The 22,725-nt window shown below is 53.1% G+C and overlaps 1 protein-coding gene and 1 non-coding gene across 3 annotated transcripts in view; both read right to left on the bottom strand.

The window, feature by feature from the left end:
- Positions 1-4,746: 4,746 nt before the first annotated feature.
- On the bottom strand, positions 4,747-4,904 carry LOC139004619 (U1 spliceosomal RNA). Its single transcript, XR_011470477.1, has one exon. It is a non-coding gene; the product is annotated as a U1 spliceosomal RNA (small nuclear RNA).
- A 9,091-nt stretch (positions 4,905-13,995) lies between these two features.
- The window catches only part of PAX7 (paired box 7), a 94,530-nt gene continuing 85,800 nt past the window's right edge, over positions 13,996-22,725 (bottom strand). For both annotated transcript variants that reach the window (XM_070403147.1, XM_070403148.1), the window contains exons 8-9: positions 21,068-21,314; positions 13,996-14,310 (exon numbers count right to left, since the gene is read on the bottom strand). In XM_070403147.1, the coding sequence (XP_070259248.1) occupies positions 14,195-14,310; positions 21,068-21,314 (363 nt within the window). In that variant the 3' untranslated portion in view covers positions 13,996-14,194. The remainder of the gene's footprint in view (positions 14,311-21,067; positions 21,315-22,725) is intronic.

The raw sequence follows: 22,725 nt of genomic DNA, 5'->3' as shown, positions 1-22,725 counted from the left end.
GATCTGATCTTTTGCTGAATTGCTAGACATGCACAGCCAAGAAAAAAAATGTAATATAACTTTTCTGGGGGTTAGTGATAGTGGTTTTAGACAGAATTTGCTAGCTGACCTGGCACCGTTTTTATATTATAACATGCATTTGGGAACAGAATACAAATTTTGAATACATTTTTAAGTTAAAAAAAAGTTTGACCTTTTAAATAAGTGTTTGGCTGCCATAACCGGTTTGGCTCTGTGGATAGAGCATCGGCCTGCGGACTGAAAGGTCCCAGGTTCGATTCTGGTCAAGGGCATGTACCTTGGTTGCGGGAACATCTCCAGTAGGGAGTGTGCAGGAGGCAGCTGATCAATGTTTCTCTCTCATTGGTGTTTCTAACTCTCTATCTCTCTCCCTTCCTCTCTGTAAAAAATTAATAAAATATATTTTTAAAAAAGAGAGATGAAAGGGTTCATTTCTAAAAAATAAATAAGTGTTTGGGGTGGCGTAGGCTGTTTGGGGCTGTTTGCTGCTCTCTGGATTGTGTTCTGAGCAGAGGACCAGAGGGGTGCTTGGTTATCCTGCTTCCTGTACACAGCACCAGTGAATTCTGACTTGGAATAAAGCTAATTGTGCACATGCTATACTCAGCCTACTGGCTGTTCACATGGTGCCTAGGCCATATTTTATATGGTTATATCTTTCTACTGAGAAAATAAATAGTTGGAAAAAGACGATCATCTGGTCTACCTAGAACAATTGAGTAGAGCAAGTTTTCAGCTCCCAGCCCTGCCACTTCCCAGCTGTGTGACCTTGGGCCAAGAGCATAGCCTCTCTGTGACTCAGTCTTCTTTCTTTGGTAAATGGAATTAATGGTAACTTCCTAATATTGTTGTGAGAATTCAATTAGATAAAGGACTTTACACAGAGCCTGTAACAGAGAACAAGTGCTTAATAAATATTCCATTTGTAATAATTTATAATAATAATCTCTCCTTCCTGCTTCCCCTCAAGTCATACCTCCCCCTCTCTGGATGCTCACTCACTCATCTTTCATTACCCTTCAGGCATAGAAACCTGACTCACCCCCACAACAAGTGTCTAAGTCAGCGGTTCTCAACCTGTGGGTCGCGGCCCCTTTGGCGGTGGAACGACCCTTTCACAGGGGTCACCTAAGACCATCCTGCATATCAGATATTTACATGATGATTCATAAGAGTAGCAACATTACAGTTATGAAGTAGCAACGAAAATAATTTTATGGTTGGGTCACAACATGAGGAACTGTATTTAAAGGGCCGGAAGGCTGAGAACCCCTGGAAGTGATAGACATTTTGGAGGTCGGGCTTTTCTTGATGAACTAAAAGGATTTTTAAAAATATATTTTAAAAACCCTTATCAACCCGGGAGCCACAGCATGAGAGGGGAGAGTTCACACCTGCCGAAGGCTCGCCGCATGCTCTGAAAGTTAATTCTCACAGCCTTCATTCAGAAGTATCATCGCCTCCATTTTGCAGATGAGAAAACTGAGGTCCAGAAACCAATGAATGTGGCCGACATCAGACAGCAAGGAAGAGAAGGCACTGAGATTCTGAAACTCCAGATGCTTAATCCTAAAGCCATTCTCTTTCCACTAGGACATCCCCCCGTCTTGCTTTCTGAGCTGGAGTATGGCCCAGTCTTCGCTTGGCCCTGGGGTCCAGAGGCGGGTAGGAGGGTGAGGTGTAGGGTAGGATGGGGTCAGAGGTGAAGGTGTGGTCCACGTTCCCAAAGTCCCATGAAGTACTTTCCAAACCGACAGCTGGAAGCCATGGCGATGGGTCTTTGAATGATGGGTCTTGAATCGTTTTGATGATTTCCCGCTTTGGTCCAATATTCTTGGTTACTTCCTCTGTGAAATGCTGAGTGGGTCCCTGAGGGAGTGAGGTCCTCCTCCCGGGGCAATGGAGAGACGGGACCGAGTTGAAGCCGGTGCAAGTGCTTGGAAAACAAAAGTGAACATGCTGAACAAAAGCGAGGTGCTCTAACCAGTGCGTCTTATCATTAAGTTTCTCCCCAGACTTCTTGTGCGTGAGTGTTCCTTAAATGCATTGGGGTGACGATGGTGAATAACATTATGTGATTTCCTTTTACATCTCAAAGAGGTCGCGGGCAGCCACCCTGAAATGGGCCAGGCTCGGGAGCCCGGGATGCACTGAGGAAGAGCAGGTGACCCTCCAGGAGGGAAAGGCAGCCACTCAACAGACAGGAACCCAGTCCGGGGGGTTGGGAGCGGTGAAGCCCGTCCAGCAGATGATGGGTCAGGGCAGGAGGCTCAGAACCAAGACCACGAACCAGCTGAGAGGTCAAAAGTCTGCTTTTAGGTCACTTGGATGGCCCACAAGGTCTACCCAAAGCACAGACCAAAGCGATGATGGTTCGAGGCTGGGAGACCCAGGGAAAAGGCGGATTGGAGTAGGAATGACCTTCATCAGAGTCACCCAGCTTGGCCAGTGGACAGAGAACAAGTCCAGGGAACTAAGACCTTGTCCACTCCCTTCCAACCCCGAAGTTTTTATCCCGCCCCCGGGGCTGGAGCGAGCCACAGGCGGCGGCTGCTCATCCTTTGGTCTCCAGCCATCAAGAGACAACAGAATGGAAAAATAATTAAAAAATAAGAGAGGAGGTGGCGGGGGGGGAGAGCTGGGGGCGGAGGACTCGATTTCCAGGGAAGAGCGGGATGGAGGGTTGGAGAGGCTGGCGTTGAGATAACCAACAGATGCGATTCTTCAGATAAGCGTAGCAATTTAGATAAATCTCAGGCTTTGGAGCTGGTCGCCTGCGTCCCTGCTCCTCCGTCTGCCTTTTTTCAATTTTATCTCTGAGCCAAGGGAGGGGGCGGGGGAGGGCAGGGAACTCTGAGGGGTGAGGAGATGGGAGGCGGGGAGGGCAGCGAGGGGGGCCAACTTCATCTTCGGGGACTTTGGTTTTTCTTTTTAATGTGTTTTTCCCAGAAGGTGGGAAATGCCAACACACACCCGGAGACCTAGAAGGCGGCCTATGTTTTTTAAAAAGCGGCAGACAAAAATCAAAATATTTGAAAATGTATTTCATGGTAATTATGTCATATTTCATGGGCTGGTGCCACTACTGAAAGAGAGGCTGAATGCCTTAATTTGTATAGAAATTGTAATCATTTGTTCATTTCAAGGTGAAAATTGCATTTTTTAATTTAAATTGTATCCTGCATGATAGTCTATTATCTAGTAAAATTGTCTCCATGTCTGAATGCCTTATATGCAGCTGCAATGCTTGTTACAAATCCACTTATATTCATAAAAGCAGGTGGACATCTCAGGAAATGGAAGCCGTTGTGTGTGTGTGTGTGTGCCCGTGCGGACGCGTGTGGATGCGTGTGGGGGCGGTGGCTCCCCTGCCCATCGCCCACTCCTGCCTCCTCGTCCCCCCATCGACCCCTCCCACCTCTGATTCTCATGTCCGCACGTCCAGATCTGCCTGACAAATGATAATTAGTTGGAACAAATGAGGAGGCTGCGCAACGTGGACGCACAAGCCCTGGACTGAGTCTTGGCCTTGCTGCGGGCTCCTGGGCAGGTTGCAGTCCTGATCCCCACTCTGGGCCTCAGTTTCCCCCATCTGTAAAGGCATCTTCCCAGTGAAGGTTCGGTGGTCACGTGGCAGCTTGGCGAAGAGCTTGGCCCCAGGGCCCGACTGCCTGACACCGAATCCTGGTTTTGCCACCAGCGAGCTGTGTGATCTTACACAGATTCCTTAACCTCTCTGGGATGCGGTGGCCTCCTCTTTAGAGTGAGGTAACACCAAAATCTACCGCACCTAGTTGTTGTCAGCAAACTCTGGCCGGCGAGCCAACTCCACCCGCCCCCTGTCCATACAGCTTGCCAGCTAAGCGTGGTTTTGACATTTTCTAAGTCTATTTTTTTACATTTTTTAAAATTTATTTTTCTGGTTGAAGAATACATCAAAAGAAGAACAATGTATTGTGACATGAAATTCAAATATAAGTGTCATAAGTAAGTTGTACTGGAACACAGACACGCGCACGTGAGCACATGTAGCCGCTGGATTCTATACCACAGGTGAGTGGCTCGGACGGAGACCGCCCGGCCCACAGGCCGAAGGTATTCATTATCTGGCCTTTTATGGAAAAAGCTTGCCAACCCCTCAAATAGCATAAGTCGAGTGCTTAGCCCGGTGTCCGGCATGTCATAAGCATCAGTTCTTGTTAGCTGGGTGGGCGATTTAAGGAAGTTTTGGTGTCAGGAAAAAAACCAACCAATATTTATTTAAGTTATCTTTTGCCCGGCTTATAACTGATACAAAGATACAGAATTTCTCTTTGGGGCAAAAAGCAGAATCAGGGACCTTGTTTTCCCAGAGGAACTTTCACCCAGAGTTTTCTTGAAAATTCTATAAATTTGTTTTAACCCAGGGATGTCAGAAAGGGCCCTGGACCAGAAGTTCGATGCTCTTGTTCACCCACCTGCTCTGTAAAATGGGTCTTTTCCAGCAAAAAGCGCAACTGTGCGTGCCCCATACCCCATGGACAGGGTTCGCACGCATTTGGCATATAGCCCAAATGCTCAACTTCTTCTCCTTTCACTGGGGTAGATTCCATGGTCATTGCTGGACCCTGTTTAGAAGCACCTACTGCCCATCTTTTAGCCCAGCCCATGCATTCATTCACTCATCATTCATTCATTCATCCCTCCCACAATTTCCAAGCAACCTGGGTTCTCTCTCTCTTTTTTTAGGGGTGCTAACGCAGTCCCCCACTGCCACAGCACACAGTGGAGTTTCCCCCATGTGGGGAAATCGCAGGGGCCAGCACATCCGGAGTGCCATGAATGAGCCTCGTCCTGGGAAAACCACCTTGGTGATCATGGCCTCTCCCCTGCCAGGTGAGTGTCCCCTGGGCTCTCTCTTCATTCCAGCCTTCCTCCGGTGAAGGAGAAGGAGAGCCTGCGCTGGAACCCAGGCTGAGTGTCCTCTGGTGAGCGACTTCTCGGGGCCTCTCTTCCCCGACCGGAAGATGGAGCTCATAGTTCCCCGCTCCCTCTCAGGATCATGCAGGACTCGGAGACGGGGTGTGGCAAATGCCCCATCACCTGCAGAGAGGTGAGCGATTGTTGTCTACGGATCTACCTTTCCCAGGAGTTAGGTGAGGGGGGACATGCCGGAGGCCACGTGGCTAAAAGTGACCCAGTTGAGTGTAACACCAATGCTTGGTGTTTGTGCCCAACTTCCCCAAATCCCTGTGTTGAGGCCCTAACCCCCTAATGCAATGGTATTTGGGTGGGGGTGGGGGGGCTTTGGCAGGTCGTTGCAGGCAGGTAAGTCCATGGCCAAACAAACGAATGAATGGATGGACGTACAGGAAGGGCCTGGGCTGGGAATGCAGAGAGCTGGCCTCTAGTGATGGTTATCTAGAACTTTGGACAATACCCCTTGTCCTCTCTGGGCCTTTGTTCTCAATGTTTGTTGGGATAAATTCTCCCATAAAGTAGGCATGGTCACACCCATTTTATAGATGAAGAAAGAGAGTCTTGGAGGGGCTAAGTCCCATGCCCAGGCCACCCACTGGTAAGGGCGAGGGCTAGGATTTGAGCACTGGCCCATCTGTTCCAAAGCCCACATACTTCCCTACACTTCCACCCTGAATGTGCTTCCTAGCCCAGACCCCTGACCTATCTCCAGGTTGGGCCAGTGGCACATCCAGCTGCTGTCAGAATCCCCGCCTGGGGCCAATCATTCTGCAGAACCCTCCATGCCCCAGGACCTGGCCCTCCTACTCACAGTGCACCTGATTGAAATGGGTCACATCCACTGCCTTCTGCAAAGAACCAGATCTACTCTCATGCGGGTAAAGAGAGGAAAATTCCACTCATTTAGTGAGTCCAGACTCAGTGTATAATGCTAACAAGCATTCCTACAATAAAAGGGCCTATGGTCACATAAGATTGTGAAACACAGAGCTAAAGAAAGTTAAATTGATTTCTTTATTCTGTGATCTCTTTTAGTCTTCCCAACTCTCTTGGAGGTTGGTAGCATCATTATCCCAGCTTTACAGGTGCAGAGAAAACCGAGTCCTCAGACAAGTGTAGCCCACCTGCCCACAGTTAGCCAGGGGTGGCACTGGTATTGGAGCATAGGCATCTATTCTCTTAAAACATATACAAATCATGTATCTAAAAAACCTGGCTACAGGCTGACCTCAAGCCTGGTTTCACAAAGAAGGGTTCTGTAGGCTCCGGAGGGTGTGGCCCTGTCCATGGTCTCAGGGAATCCAGCAACCCCAACTCTCGCCTAAGCCTTCTGCCCGAGAATGCTCCTACTCATGCCAATTTATCCAAAGTTGCTCCTGATAACCCACAAACCTCATACTGATCCCCACCCTGGCTTTCCGCTCTTGGAGGCCTGCTCTCCATAGACACAACTGACAGGCCTGGGGGAGGGAGCTGCATGGCTTCACACACACCAGGGAGGTAATTGCTTATCGGTCAACAGTGTACCCCTGGAAGTGAGAGAGGTAGAACCAGGAGAGGATCCTTTTGTGTTTTTGCTAAAACACGTGGAGTTGGTGGTTCAGATTTGAACTAGGGAAGCTTTAAAAAAATAGAAATAAAAAGGTCAAGAACAGTGGACTCTCACTCCAGGCTGCTGTGATGGTGTCTCATGGAACGTGAAGCAATCACAACCAGGACTATCCCATCACCTTTGCTAAATAGTGTAACCATGTCCAGGTAGTGACCATCCCACCATATTCACAGATCCTGCCCCCACTCAAGGGCAGTGGACTAGATCAGGAGTATGCAGCAGGGGATGGAAATCTTGGTGGACATCATAGAGTTCTGCCTACTACACCACCCAAAAGTAGATTAGCCTAAACCATGGTCAACCTACAAACTTGGGAAGGTGAGAATGAATGCTTATTATAGGCCACTGAGGTTCGAGGTTATTATTCTTACGCAGCGTTGCTCTGGTATTGGCTGTCTGATACACTTTAAGAAGCAGTCTTCCTCATTCACATAGTGTCCTAGCTCCCTGGCGGGGAGGAAGTTTGCTATGAAGGACAGGGCACTGGGACCAGTCAGGTCTGGGTTTGACTCTACTCCTCCTAGTGGGGGGCCCTTGAGCCAGTTACTTCACTTCTCTGGGTCCATGTCCTCCTCTGTGTAGTGGGAACCACAATGCCTATCTCACCTGGCTGTTGGAAGTAATAACTAAAATAATGGATGAGGACCACGTGGAATACAGTAGGCACCATAAATGTTAGTGTCTTTTCTCTATGAAGTTCATATTTCTAGTCAACATGCCCATGTCTTCAGAGAATGAATGTGGTATGAATTCTGGGTGTGGCCACTGCTGATTCCCGTGGGTTGCCTGGCTGGTTACTCATTACCAGATGAGAGGGTAGCCTGCAGGATTTTCTGACCCTGGGTGGGCTCTCGGCTTGAGCCACACTGTGGAAGGCAGCCCTGCCTGGTTTCTATGGGGTAGAGGCCGTGGGCATCCATTCGCAGACAAGACCCCTGCTCCCACTCTCCAGAACTTTAATTTTAAAATGTGACAATGGTGGCCCTGTTTTGGAGAGCGCAGTCTCTCCCACTAACCAGCTGTGTGAGCTAGGGGAGGTAACTTCAACCTTCTGACCCTTGCTTCCTTCCCCGTGCGTTACAGGTAAGATGCCCACCCCACAGGGTCATTATGCTGATGATCTGACAAACGGCATATCCCTGGGCCCATTACTGGCGTCCCAAGGTGGTGTTCTCCTTCCTCAGAGCAGAGACTGTCTACACCTGTTCTTTTGGTGCTACTCCCTGCCCCGCCTGCCTCCCAGGCCCTTCACAGAGAGGAGCGCAGGGCAGGTGCTAAGGGTATTTTTGGTGCTGAGTTCACGCCTTTAGTCGAATTTGATTCTCATGAGAACGTCTGTGTAGGTGGGCGTGGAGGCCCTAAAGGTTGTCCCCCCATTCCCACCTCCCGCCCCCCAGGCACGGGATGGATGACACTTCCCTTCTCTTTTCAAGTTCACTGTGACCACCTGACTTGCTTTGGCCAAGGAAGGGTGAGCAGAGGTGTCCCAGGTCACTTGGGAAAGAAGCTTCAGGGGTCAGTGCCCATTCACCACCCCTCTCTTTCCTTCTGATACCAGCGACCGGCAATGCTTGAGATGATGCCTGTGCTCTGTCGACTGACAATAATGAGTGGAGGACATGAACGTGAACAAGGAAAGATCAGCCTTTGGTGCTTTAAGCCCCGGAGTTTTGGGGGAGTTGCTCATTGCACTCTAGCCTGATATAGTGGACAGACTTTATTTCCATTTGAAGGAAGAGGGGAGTGGCTTGCCTAACCTCACACAGAGGGTACCTGGGATCATGGGTGGGGCTTTGCCTGAGGGGGCATGTTTGATTCTGTCCAGGGAGAGAGCAGAGGTGATGAGAGCCCTGAACATCCTCTCCCTGGTGCCTCGGGGAAATGAGTCCCTGCAACAGCTGTTTACATCACCAGGAGCAGGAAAACGATTGTCTGTTCAGAATAAGTGAATGGAAGCTTAGGGAGTGGAGGGCATGATTCTGGAAGCTGTACTCTCAAAAGGACCAGATATTCTAGACTCAACTCGGCAACAGAAGCCTCCGTCTCTCTGTCTGTGTGTCCCTCCTCACCTTCGTGGCTCCACTTACCTCCTCCTTCAGGAGCCTCTACCCTCCACTAGTAAATCTTGTTCAGGGAAAGGCTGTGAAACTCATCCACCATGAGGTGTGCCCAGAAAATGAGACCAGGAACAGACTGCTATGTTACGCAGCATTGTTATGACAATAGCTGACCGATACACTTGTCTATCCAATATCTGTTCTTTTCTATTCCTTTAGAGGTAAATGTAAACTGATTTTATTCTGGGCAGTAGTGTGCCTGGGCAGAAGACTATATTTCTCAGCTTTTCATGGGGTGTAAGCAAAGGTTTTTGAGTGGGACTGCTAGGAAAGCTCCCTAAGAGGGGGTCAGAGAGCTCGCTGGGGGCCGCCAAAGGTCAGGGAGCTCCTTGGTATCATACACTCAGCACCCAATATGTTGAGTTGCCTTCCAGCAGTGGTGTTGGACCCCTCTGCATCATCCAGGCACTCTCTGCACTGCTTCAAGACCAGCCTTTGGCTCAGTTTATTGTCATGGTAACCTAGAAGATGCTTAGAGATCATCTAGCCTGCTTTTAAAAAAAAATACACAGAATTAGGGTCTGAGACGGGGAGAAGATTGTCTCGGGATCCATAGCAAGTCATATGCAGAGCTAAGAGTAGAACTTGATTAGTTCTTCACTCTCCTTCATACCTTCCTTCCTGATTGAGTGATGGCCGCCTGGTTGGGGTGGGGGGAGGGGTAACAGACTTGGGGTGGAATGTGGCTGGGAGCCCTGGTTCTGACAGCAGCTGCCTGGAACTCATAGGGGCTGGAACAGAGCTCATCACACTGCAGGGACTCTATCTGGAGGCGGGTGCTGGGGCAGTCCTCCCCTTGGTCTCAGACCCTGGGTGCTGCCCTGGAGAACTGGGCTGGGTTGAACGGACCAGGTCCACAGGAACACCTTACGAACCCTTCTTGTACAATTTTTCCCAACTACTGCCCCACCACGCCCCTTCCTGTTCAGGGCATCCAGGTAAACCAGTATCCTAGAATGACATGGGGACCATGGAAGGACCTGGGGACCCTGGTTTAGAGCCAGGGGAGCATACGTGAGTAGACGCTGCTGCTCCTGGGCCAGATGTTCTTTGCTGGGCCAGCACACCGGTCCTCTAACTGGTATGAATGTTGTTGCTAAGGGCTCATTGCCACACCTTTCTCTGGAGAACTGGCCTCAGCCCCTAGGAGCCACTATAACCAGAGATGCTGAGGTGCCTAGTAAGTCCTTGACCCACCCACCCCCATCCCCAGGGACAGCCAACAGCCAATGAATGACAGATACTGGGGAACAAAAGGCCAGTCCCTGGTCTCATGGTCAGTCTAACTCTGTGCTACGCTTCACACCCAGAGCTCCCTGCAGTATTAGGATGAAGCAAGACTCCAGTTAAACCTCCCTCTTTGCTCATTCCCCCCCCCCCCCCCCCGCCCTCTCTTGCTTTCTTCACTCCCTTATGGGTCTCTCTTGAGGGCTCTCCTTCAGTAAGTCACCTGCCCAGGAGCCCTCCCATCAGCCTCTGTTTCTACTGCAAGATGGACGCTTCTGAGCTCTCACCCCCACATTGTGTCCTAGGAGACGGCCAAGAGGGTTCTAAGCTGAGCAGCAGCAGAAGTTGGTCGTGGTGAAGAGAACTGAGGCTTTCCCAGAGAGGTGCTCAGCAACAGGATCCGTCGATCAAATATTGACGAGGTATCCACTGTGTATCCAGCGGCTGCTTGCCATTGGGGGGCCCGGTGGGGTGTGAAAGGAACGTAGCTCCTAGCCTGACCCTCTAAATCGCGTCAAAGCACTGGGGTCTCTGTTAGGGCAGTCGCATAATGGCGACCAAGTGAGCACAAGGAACCTTGCAAATGCTTTTAATTTCTTTTAATGTAGAACAGTTACGCCTGAGTTACAGAGGAAGCGCTTACAAGCAGGTAGTTAAAGCGAATGCCGGGTTCTCTTTCTAGTCTACTACTCCATATAGCTGAATAAATTATGGTGCGATTATATTTAAACACACACCCTCGCGTCCACACGCACACCCCACGCACACGCCCACGCACACACGCTCACTTCCACGCGGAGGAAAATGGCTGCGAGTCAAACATGGACGCAACCGAGTTGCAGTTACTGGGAAGGAGGAACGATCTAGAGTGCCGCGTAGATGGTTCCCAGGCAGGGGACCGGCCACCGTACAGTTGGCAGAGAATGCATTCGATGCGCCGTGTCTCTGAGCATTTCACGATGGCGGTTGGAGACCCCCCATTTGGTCTGGGTTTGGTGCCTCTGCAGGACGGGAGGAGAGAAGATCCGTCAACCTCAAAAAGCGTCCAAGAGTGAAGAGTGCATTTGGGAGCTTGGGGGGAGCCTCCATCTGAGAGGGGCCCCAGAGGAAGTCCTTTTGGGGCAATCACGGAATTTCGCCAAGTTCCACAATGCACAGCGCAGGATGCTTCACCGGCTCCATGGACACGCTGGACTTGAGAGGCCAAAGCCTGGGACCTTCCTGTCCTCAAGCCACCGCCAGACCGGACATCCGCTCTCGGTTTTCTTCCTGGCCAACCTCTCTTCATCCTTCCCTTCTCTCTCATCCCCCCCCGCCCTTCTCCTCCATGTTCCTCTGGCAAAAGAACGGCAAAGGTAAATCAAGTAAAATATACGAGTATAAAAGCGTAGCTTGGTTCTTACACATTGGCGCTTTTTTTTTTTTTCATAGCAAGAGAGAAACACCGAACGGGAAAAACAAAGCAATAAAAATGAAAGAACCCAAGAGAGCCTGGAATGTATACTTTGAAACACACGATATGCAGATATATCCCTACAGATGGTCCCTGGTACTAGCACGACACACACTGTGGGGTTTCTTTCCTGTTGGATATATATTTATAGATAGAAAAGTCAACTTCCTATAGACGAACAGCACATCACCACGTTTCCAACTAATGTACAATGAGCTCTGGAGAGGGGCCGCCCGTAGGTAGGGCCACCAGCGACGTGTGAGAAGCTGGAGGACACATCTCTTATTTTGCTACAGACTATTCAGAGGGATGGATGGGGGTCGCTTCTGGGCTGGCCTAGCTGCTGGGGTTCAGGCTGTGGTCAACCCTCGAGAGTTTGAGGCCTTGTCCCTCTCATCCCACACCACCTCTCTGGTGAGGTTGTGAGCTGCCAATCCCAAGAATGAATTTTCTACACCGAGTTGGCCAAGCAAAGCCATGAGTGAGCTTTTAGGGAAAAGCTGTCTAGGCCAAGGCCTCTTTCTGAGGGGAGTGGGCACCTGGGGGAATAAGTCCCATTTTCTACACCAAGATGGTGGCTTGGGAGAACTCCAGAGAAGCCGAACGTAATGAGAAATCATTTGGTTTGTTCCCGTTTCATCACAGGGGGCAGAGATTTGGATTGGTCCCAGCATTGGAATGTCACCTGCCTGGCATGCCTGCGCTTGGGCGACGTAGGGCATAAAGAGGCTCAGGTGATCCCTGAGCCAGGTCTCCAGGAGGAAGGAGGGACCAGTCAAGGAATGTGGGTGAAGATTGTGGTCGAAGGAAGAGCTGCTTCCTGGCTGGGAGAGCTACAGACGCATGGACTGGGTCACCAAGGGTACAACAGTCCTCCTTTCGTCCAGAGCTTAATGAGCCAAAAGTCTGCTACAGCGGACACTCCAGTTGAAACCTGGGCTGAGCTGGATGGGCTGCACATGTCTGTGTGTCCCCAGCTTCTAGCAAGTTCCTCCAAGCCCGAGATACGAGCCCCCTGGCCTGGTCCAGGACAGGCATCACATGACTGCGTCTGAAGCTGAGAAACACGTGAGCATCTTTCACGGAGGTGACGTCCATGCGGGAGAGTGTCCCAGCTCCCCCGAGGGAGGAACTCAGCTCAACTCCCAACGCAGCAGCCCGTCCCTTTTGGAATGTCTTGTTGGCTGAGGGCAAGACATGGGGTGAGCAAAGAGGTGGCCTCGTGTGTCCCAAGGGGGACAAGCAATTTGGTCCAGTCTTTGTGGAATCAGTGCTGTGCCTCCGTCACAGAGCCTCTTACCCAGCAGCACCTGAGAAAGGTGATCCAAGCGTAGATTACGATGGTGCTGATGGCGAAGATGAATATAATTTTGATAAATAGGTGAAGGTGGTGAAAGTTCCAAGGGAGGTGTAGCCTGGGGCTTAAGCCATTCCCCCAGGGTATCAACTCTAAAGAGGAGCTGGAGGGAGCCACTGGCGTGGCCGAGGAAGGTGGCCCCCTCTCCCCGGGGGGTGGCGGTTTGAAGATTGGCCACATCTGTCCCTGCACAGCTGTGCTGGATCAGGAGACAGAGGCCTCTTGGCCGAGAGTGACTCAACACGGAAAGATGCCACTCTGGGTGGGGCAGGGTCATGTCCGCTCGCTCCCCCAAATGCCAAGGGGAGTCGGTGGCCTTGTCTGTGGGACAAGCAGTCCCTGTGGGCCCAAGGACCCTGCTCCAGAGCTGCAGGGGAGCCCCCTGCACCCAGAAGCCTAAAGGGACTTGCCGGGGGTGGAGGCCCCTCCTAGGAGATGAGCACGCAGGACGGGCTCGGGTCTCTGCGGAGGCTTCGTGTGGAACCAAAGCTACATAGCGCCGAGGTTTGCTGCCCAGAAGCAGAGGCACCCCAGTTACCAACCCCCTTCTGAGCCTGCCCTACGCCTCCTGCTCATGGGTCCTCAAGACTTCATTCCCTCCTCCTCCTCCGCCCTGGATCCAGTGAATGGGAAAACTGAGGTTATGTGGGCTCCCCAGGCCCCACGTGGGGTGGGCACAGTGGGAACTTGGCCTTCAGTAGAAGAGCCGGCTGCTTCTGGCTGCCTCACTGGTTCCTTGTATCTTGGGCTGCTCGCTGCTGACCCATCCCCACATGGCCACACCCCTGGTTAACTCTCTTCCTGGTTTTCCCAATCTCCCTGCTTGGGCTAGATTCCCCCTGACACCCAAGCGAGGTGTGCGGGGAGGGACCCAAAGTCCTCAGACTTCCCGGGCAATTCCCCTGGGAAAACCCAGGGCTGGGTTCCCTCTCTGCCGGAGTCGCATCATCCAGAGGAGGGATGGGCTGGGGTTCTGACCCTGGGCCAGAGACACACCTGGAGGGACTGGCTCCCAGCACTTCCAGCGGAGAGTGGCCTGTGAGCTCCTCCACCTCCGGCCAGGGTACCCACAGGCCCTCATCCCAGACCCCACCCTCCTCTGGGTGCTCATGGTGCCTTATGCAGGGCGAGCCTCCATCTCTGTGCCTCAGATGGCACAGGGGCCGCACAGTGACAGGGTTTGACTGGGACAAGGCTGTGGGCTGACCAGGAACCCCTCTGGGGACAAAGTAAAGGGGCAGACGCCAAGGTGGGGGTCACGCTAGGACCCCAGCACAGGTGCACGCGAGGCTGGCTGCACGCCTCCAGAGGGCTGGCTATCACAAGGGAATGGGCTCCTTTCCTGGCCTCCTGGGACCCCAGGGCGATGAGGGGACTGAGGCTGGGAGGTTCGGGGATCAGTAAGGGTGAAGCTGGGCCTTGGGCTGGGGCAAGTCGCCCTAGGGGCCCTAGTAGGCCTGGCCGGTCTCCACGGGCAGGAGTCCCAGCACAGCGGAGTGCTCCCCGAGCTTCATGCGGCGCTGTGTGGAGAGGCTCACGTTTTTGGCCAGGTAATCAACAGCAGCTGGAAAAAAGGAAAAGAAACTCCTAGAAATTATAGTTATTTTTCCCTATTCTTTTATCTGTCCCATATCGATCCATCAAGCCATCCACCCACATATATATCCACCCATTCATCAGTTTGTCCATCCAGCCATCCAGCCATTATCCACCCAGCCATCTCTGCATAAAGCTCTTTCTCTCACCTCCGCTCCAATCATTCAGCAAATATTAACACTAAATAAAAAACACAGCTCTCGCGTGGGTTCTGTAGGGAGATCCAGAGGATAGCCACATTGTTGAGTGAAGAACCAGTCCCTCTTTCTGGACAGATCCCTTCTAGGGGGGGTGCCCAGTGAGTCCCACGGAGCCCAGGTAGTAAGGAGGGCAAGGTCCTTCTGCCTCCTTTGGCCCTGAGCCCAGCTCATGGATGAGGCAAAGCAGGCCCACTTACTCAAAACTCAAAGCAGTTTTTGCGGGTGAGCTGAGGGGTCCAGGCAGGGGAGGAGGCAGGGCCCTGACATGCAGGAAGCCGAGACCTTTAGTCTTGTCAATTCTGGTCACCCAGGGGAGAGGGGGGAGAGTTTGAGGGTGTGTGTGTGTGTGTGTGTGTGTGTGTACACAGTGGAAATAAGAAACTTGGAGAAGTAGCAATGGGCATGAACATGAATGCTCACACAAGTAGTACTTGCATATGCGCACACACATGCACACAGATGTGGGTGAGTTGTGTGCACCTGCATGAGTAGAACAACAGTGGGGATGCTTATGCATGTGCAGGTAACTGTACAGGTGAGTTCCACCTGGGCCAGGTACATGTGTCAGAGTATGTGTGTGTGCACAGGTCTGACCAGTAGGCCTGCGTGCACACATGTTGTCTTGACTGTATTAACTGTACCTGCCTGAGGCTACGGCAGAAATCAGCCCTGACCAAATGATTTGACTGGCATGTGAGCATGGCCTCCTGAGCTGCCACTTCCCGAGCCGGCATCCGCGGCTGTGGCCCATCCAGCCCCTGGGATCTCTCAAGTTCAGAGGTCAGAGGAAGATGGAAAGATGGCTGCACTAGGAAGCACGAGGCTCTGCCCACCACCTGCTTCAGCACCTGCCTGAAGAGGGACCCTGTAACTCTACATGCCTCCCCGAAGTTGAGGGCTCCTGCCTGGGGTAGGTGGGCGGAGCTGGGAGGTGATGGGGCCTTTGAGCTAGAGGAGGCCATATGGCCTAGGGGGTCAAATGGCCTAGGTCCTAATCCTGGGCCTGCCAGTTTTGAGGTTGTCATTGTGGGCGCCCCACTTCACCTATGCAAGCCTGTTTCCTGGTCTGTAAATGGGGACATTAACACAGCCAGGCTGAAGAGGTGAGAGAACTGAGGGGGAACATGCCTGTAAAGGGGTTGGTTAGCACTGTTCCTGGCACACAGCGAGCTCAGCGGACATGGGCCTGCAGTCTGGAATTTAGTGATCAGATGTGACCTTTGATGGGGCAACAGGGAAAGTGGGCAATTTGGAGCCCAACCGCCTCCTGTTCACGTGGCTTCGGGCAGATCACTGTGCTGGTGCAGGCCTCTTCCCTCGTCTATAACATGGAAAGAACAACTCTGCCTTCTCAGGGCTGTTATGAGAATCTTACGAGATAAGGTGCTTTAAGAGGCTGGGCAGAGAGGGCGCTAAAGAATGTGCTAATGCCCTGGGCCCTCTGAGCGCTGGACCCTGTGCCCCTCGGCTTCCCCGCTCCAGGGCCAGCACTGAGCTGCTGGGTTGCCCCAACATGGAGGAGCTCACAATCACGCAGCTTTTATGCTCCCAGCTGGTTGGCAGAGGTGCCGGTGGCCACCTGTCCTGCCGGGTCTGCCCTTGCTCTGAGTGGGCCTGGGACAGTCTCCCATCTCTGGCCCCTGTAACTCTGGCCACACCATCTCTGCTGCTCAGAGACCCTCTTATCTGGGCTCCAGGGTGCGACCTCTGAGGAGGTCTAACTCAGAGTCACGATGGGAACAGGAGGAGGAGCTAACATTTACCAGAGCTTGCTCCTGCTCTAAGCAGCTTATGGAGCCTTATCATCCCCATGTTACAGATGAACTAAGGCCCTTCCCTGAAAGATCGCATAGCTCCTAAGTTGTAGAGGCAGGATTCAAACCCAGGCTGTCTACTGCAAGCTGCTATCTACCACCCCCGCCCCTTCCCCAACATCACCCAGCGCCTCCTATAGAACAGCCCCGGTACGTGCACAGCAGTTTAGAGTGTATGAGGCACACCCCAGATCCTGCGTGGCCCCACTTCCCACTCCAGGAAATGTAAGTGTCTATTCCAAGGGCACGAGGCCCAGTCGGGTGACGTTCCCCGAGTCTCCAAAGGCACTGCCTCCGCCTCCATGTTCCACATCACGCCGACCTCTGATGCCAGCCTCCCTGTTCCTCCTGAGGACGGGGCGGGAAGGTCTGGCTTCAACAACAGCGATGAGAACAACAAAGCAAGAGCCCTCACAGGTGAGCACTTACTATGTGCTAGGCAGACATGATCTCACTGAGTTCTTTCGACAGCCCCATGTTTTAGGTCCGGCTGCCCCATTTTACAAAGGTGGAAACTGAGGCACAGAAAGATTGCTGGTCCAGAATCACCCACAGCACATGAGGTGGCAGAGCCTGAATCTGTCCTGTTTGCACCTCTGGTCTCTGTTACTTCCTCTTTAGCTTCTTCCAGTTACCAGCCATGGCCCAGCACATAGTAGGAGCTTCCCTAGGCCCCGTCAAGGTGAGTGAGGAAACATGGAGAAGCCAAACTTTACTGATGACCCAGCCAACTTCAAGGGCACCCATAACACCGCATGGCCTGCCGCTCCCTGGGGTCCAGCCTGGGCCGGTGAGGGCAGGGCTGTGGCATTTCTCATTACGGCTTCTGTCAGCGGCCCTCCCTGTCCCTCTGTCTCTCCGTGTCTCCCCTTCTCTGCCCGGTACCCACGCTTGGGCTCTAAACGTCTCAAATTAGATTAATCGGGAGTTGGCAGGAGATGTGGCTGTGATGCCAACCCGTAAACAAATCTCAGCCGTCAGCATCTTGTCAGCCCGCGGCCCCAGAGGAGGACCCTTCCAGACACAAACTCTTATTAGACTTGTCAGATCTATTAAAATTCTCTTCACACTTCTGCGTTCTATCAGCCCCATCATTAGGACGGCCCTGGCCTCTGGGAACACCAGGGCCATACTAATCTGCCGTGTGCCCTGTCCCTGCCCCCTGCCCCCCTACCCGGACCCCCTCCAGGGACAGGAGAGAAAGACAGATGGACGGACAACAGCCACGGGCAGGAGAGGAAGGTGTGGAGATGTCCCTGGGAAGGCGCCAGGCCCAGGAAGAGGAGGTGTACTCTGCTGTTTAAGCGTTTGGCCACGTGTGTACACCATGCACACCTGAAGGCGAGGCTCTCCAGGGCGGGGCTATTGTGGGGCTGTGTACACACGGATACAGGCTATGTGATCTCGGGCAAACAACCTCTCGGGATCCCACTGCCTCATCTGCCCCGTGGAATAAGCATGCGCACTACACAGGGTGGCCATGAGCATGAAATGCCCGGCCCGTAGTAGATGCTCAGTAAGTGGTCATTGCTCCTTCCCTCCTTCACACACACGCATTTTCGTATGTACACACACCTATTAGTGAAAACTCCCACCGAAGTGAATCTGTGTGCGCGTGCCTCTGAGCGTGCACAGGTGGGTGTGAAATTGTGAACGTCAATCCACACACAGGCGGGTCTAGGTGTGTATCATTAGGTGTCTGAGACCAAGTCTGCGTTTGGCCAGAGAGAACTGGCTTTGAAGCTAGGAGACCCGGAGTCCCCCATTCGCCTACGGTGTGACCTGGGGGAAGTCCCTAGCCTCCCTGAGCCTTAGCTTTGTGCCTGTAACCTGAGGACAAATGACATCTACCTCGGGTGGGGTGAGGGCCATGCATTTCCCCCCGGGCCTGGTTGGCTGAAACTCAGGCAGGGGACAGATGTGAGCAGATGACAGGCCGGTCTGGGACATGCGACTTTCACCTATGGATCGTGGGAGCCCAGTCATGGGTGGATTTGGTTGCCCATGAGCATGGGGCAGGTGGTCAGTGAGGACACAGTGCATCCCTCAGTGGTCCCCAGGATGTCATAGGTGAGGGAGATACTACCATGGACAAACTTTGACAAGACTGAGTCTAATCCCCAGGCCCCCAGTTCAGATGGCAAAACTGAGGCTCAGAGAAGCAGGGTGCCTTGCCCACTCTAATGGTGCGAGGGGCAGACTTTCCTGCAGGCCCCTCCCAGCCCAACTTGGAGCCACTGTGGGGTGGGGTCCTGTGCTCCGATTCCCTCTGAGTTGGGCTGGAGAATGTGACTCAGGAGGAGCTCCGAGCTACCCCTGGAGGAGCCAGGGATCAGGGGTGGAGCTAGAGGGGCCTGGGAGGACAAGAGAGGGAAGGAGGAGGGGGGAGAGGGAAGGAGGAGGAGGGAGAGTGAAGGGGGGGGGGAGGGAGGAGGAGGAAGGAGGGAAAGGAAGAAATTGCTCCAGCCAGTTTCTAGGAGCAGAGGGGGAACAAACACTCCTTTCTCGCCTCCTGGGCCCTTTCCCTTTTGATCCCCCCTCCCTTGTCACCCCCCACCCCCCGTGCTGACTCTGGGGTTAATTTTATTTCCGAGTTGGGCAGGCGCCCCTGGAGTCAGGCACGGGGCTCTGGGTGTGACTAACGCCTGCCCCAGGCCAGGGCTCTAAACTCTTTATCAAGAGCATGTGTCCCACTCGGTTCCCCGGGCACAGGGGCTGGGCAGGGGTCGCCCTTGGTTCCTCTGGAAACACTCTCATGCACATGTGTGCACCCTGCTCTCAAACATACATGCACGCACGTTATACACCCGCACACACTTGCTCCCCATGCACACACTCTCACATAGACACAGTGATACACACAGACATCATGAGTACAAGCCCAGATGCACAGCTACACACAGGAGCACACAGCACTCCTATGCAGACACTCAAGTACACATGCACTCATATTTATACCCTGCACACTTCATCTACATGTGCCCTAAATACTCCCAAATGCACACACACTTGAGCATGTGTATACACATGTACATATAGTTACACACTCACACACATCTGCACACATATTTATACATGTCCACACAATAACATATGCACACTATAGATGTCAAACACACAGGCACATACACAGACACAGCCACATGAACACACTTGAATGCACACTTAAACACATGTATGTGTTACAGCCACATATGTTTACATGACCAAACATTGTGCACGTGTGCATTTGCATAAAAACACATACCATGTACGCACAGTATGCTCCTTTAAACTCACATGTATGTGAATAGTCATGTGCACATATACCCACATGTGCCACACACATACACATACTCACCTATGCACAAGGATGTGTGCACTAACACTTGTATGCTGGGATACTCACAAATACACACACAGACACACACACCTGAATTGTAACACATCCAAAACATGTATTCACACTCATGCATATACCGGCGTGCACATATATCATATCCAAACATGCACATACAGGGGGGACCGTGAACACAGCGGGGAGGTGGAGGCAGCACAGCTGGCCCTCATTTAGCCGTGGAGGCCAAGGCCGTATGAGGAGGAGAGGGCTGGTGTGGGGACGGGAAGCAGAGGTCAGTGAGGCCAGGCCAGGGCTGTGGCGGGGCGGGGGGTGTGAGGACACGCTTGGGCTGGGAGGTCTCACCCTCTCGCCACTTGCCCTTCTGATTAGTTTGACACCAGCAGGTGAGGCCTTTGCCGGGAGGTGGGGCAGGAGGGGCAGCCAGTGACCTCGGCTCCCGGTGCCCCCTTGGCCTGCCCTGCTGCTGCCCTGCCCAGCGGCTGGAGGCTGTGGCTGGGCCCGCCTTCTGCAGCTTCTGGCCTGAGGATCTGCCATCCCCTCCCCCAGGCAAGGTGCCAAGGGGATGGTGACTGGGCTGGGCCCGTGAGGCCAGCTCAACGTTTGGGGAAACCAAGGCTGAGGAGGGAGGTAGAGGAGGGAGCTCAAAGGACAGCTGTCCCTGTGGCCAGGGGACAGAAGGGGCAGAGCCCCACCATCTCACTGTCCCACCGGCAGTCACCAGCCACGTGCGGCGATGGAGCCCCTGAAGTGTGGCCAGTGCCACCGAGGAACCAGATTTTACATTTTGATTTGATTTTGCCTCATTGAAATTTAAAAACCGAAATTCAATTTAGTTTAGTGGCCGGGAAACTTTGCAGTAGATTTGGAACAACTTGGGTGTGTAAGCCTACAACTTTCTCAGTTGCCAAGGCTGTGAAATTTCAATGCGGGTCTAGCGTTCCCCATGAAACTTCGCGTCTGAATGAAAATGGGCTGGATTTCAAAGACAGTATAAAGAAAAGAATGTAAAATAGCTCATTGATAATTTTATATGGATTACATGTTGAAATGATCATCTTTTGGCTAGAATGGGTAAAATAAAATATGTTAGCAAAAATAATTTGCCGTTCTCACATTTTATAACGTGGCTCCTTGGACATTTTAAATGACATTTGTGGCTTGTATGATACTATTTCTGTGGGACAGCTTTTCTCCAAGGCAGCAGCAGTAGCAGGGGCCCAGCTCAGCATCATCTTAGAACAGCTGTTCTTCCTTTCTGGACCTCAATTTCCTCATCTGTGAAATGGGCACCTCCCCCCCAACACCACCTTCCAGCTCTCTACAAATGAGCAGGGGGCAGGGACGGGGGGATGCCGGATGCCGGGCACTCACTCTGGCCGTACTGGCCGTACTGGTAGCCAGCCACGGGGTCCACGCTGTAGCCGGTGGTGCTGTAGGTGGGTGGGCAGTAGGACTGGGAGGTGGGCAGGCTGTCCCCTGGCTTGATGGAGTCCGCCCGCTGGCTGCAGCTGGCCGAGATGGAGGAGGCCGAGTCCAGGCCACCGTGCAGCGGGGAGATGGAGAAGTCGGCCTGCGGCTGTGGCGGCACCGCGCTGGGGTTGCTCAGAATGCTCATCACCTGTGGGAAGAGACCATCGTGTGGGCTGAGCAGCAGGGGTGGGGCTGGAAGGACCCCACAGAGGCAAGCGCGTGCGGGGACGATGCCAGGCTGGCATGGGCAGGCCTTTGTTCCAGTCTCTCCCTTAAGGGTCCCTGCAGCTTGGAGATCCGTTGACCTGTGGGCTTGCCCTTGAGGGTAAGATGGTTAGCGGTTCCTTCTGGTTAGGTCCTGACCCGTGGAGGCGTCCTCCACTGAGAGCTCTGGGGGTGAGGCGGGCCTGTTCACCGCGCTAGCCCCAGGCCTGACTGAATAAGTGAATGCACAGTGCATGCATGAATGAATGAACAAACACGCTAATTATGTCTCTCCTATCAGACAGGGACCTGTGCCTCCCCCGTCAGACTGGGATGCTCCCATCTTCCAGCACAAAGGGGTTTCAGCAGGACTCTGGGCCTGTCCGGCTTCACCTCTCATCCTGTGCTATGCTCTTGACTTTGGTCAGGACCTGGTGACCTCTTGGGAAGGCACGACACCATAGCCTGCCCGGAACCTCTCTTTGGTTCCGGCAGCTCCTGGATGTCTGTGGCCATCAGGAGTCGGTTCAGCAAACAGTTCTCACCATCAGTGCTGCCAACTCGGACTGTGAGGGGCAAGCTCCTTTCTAGAAACTCTGCTTCAAGATGTTGTGTGTTCACTTATTCATCACTTAACTCATTGATGTGTTCACTTACTCATTCAACAAACACACACTGAAGGTGACTTTGACCCCAAAACTGAGGCTGAGCCTGGGACCTCAGAGGAGGAAGAGCCATGGCTCCGGCTCTCAGCTGGGGGAGTGTTTGGGTCTCGGGGAGGGGGCACCTAGCAACAGATCATCAAGATGTGGAGTGATGAGGGTTGTTACAGAGGCAGCTCAGGGGCTGTGAGAGCCCAGGGGAGGGCACCCAGCTGTCCAGGGGCCCAGGAAAGAATCTGGAGGAGGTGACACCTGTGTCCAGCTGTCCAGGAGAGAGCGGGGAGAGGGGGTGCGGGCAGCAGGATTCCTGCAGTGGGAGAGAGCACGGCGCCTAGTCAGCCCAGGGGATGGGGGGGGCGGGGGTGGGAGGCAGACCTTTGTGGGTCTGACCTCAGGGCCAGGACCCTGGTAGCCTCCTGCTAATGCCACCCCTTCTGGGAGGGAGGCCACAGTGCCAGGTGGGGTTAGGCTTGTTGATGGCCTGCCCAACACCGAGATAAAGAATCCCGCTGCCATCCACACTGGGCATGTGGCTGTGTTCTCTGACTTGCCCTCCCACCTCCTGGGAAATGGTGGGCTCTGTGCATCCGAGCCATGACCTGTGGCATCCTGACAATGTCTGCCTTCTCACTTTTGACTTGTCCCTGCCATAGGCACGGGGACCTGGCCAGGATCTGCACCCTCAGGCCAGGG

Source organism: Myotis yumanensis, unplaced genomic scaffold (genome assembly GCF_028538775.1).
Source record: "Myotis yumanensis isolate MYYU_CA2020_CCGP unplaced genomic scaffold, mMyoYum1.0.hap1 SCAF_2, whole genome shotgun sequence".
In the NCBI taxonomy this organism is placed as follows: Eukaryota; Metazoa; Chordata; class Mammalia; order Chiroptera; family Vespertilionidae; genus Myotis; species Myotis yumanensis.
The sequence above is the reverse complement of the archived record's forward strand: the minus strand, read 5'-3'. Positions and strand labels throughout refer to the sequence as shown.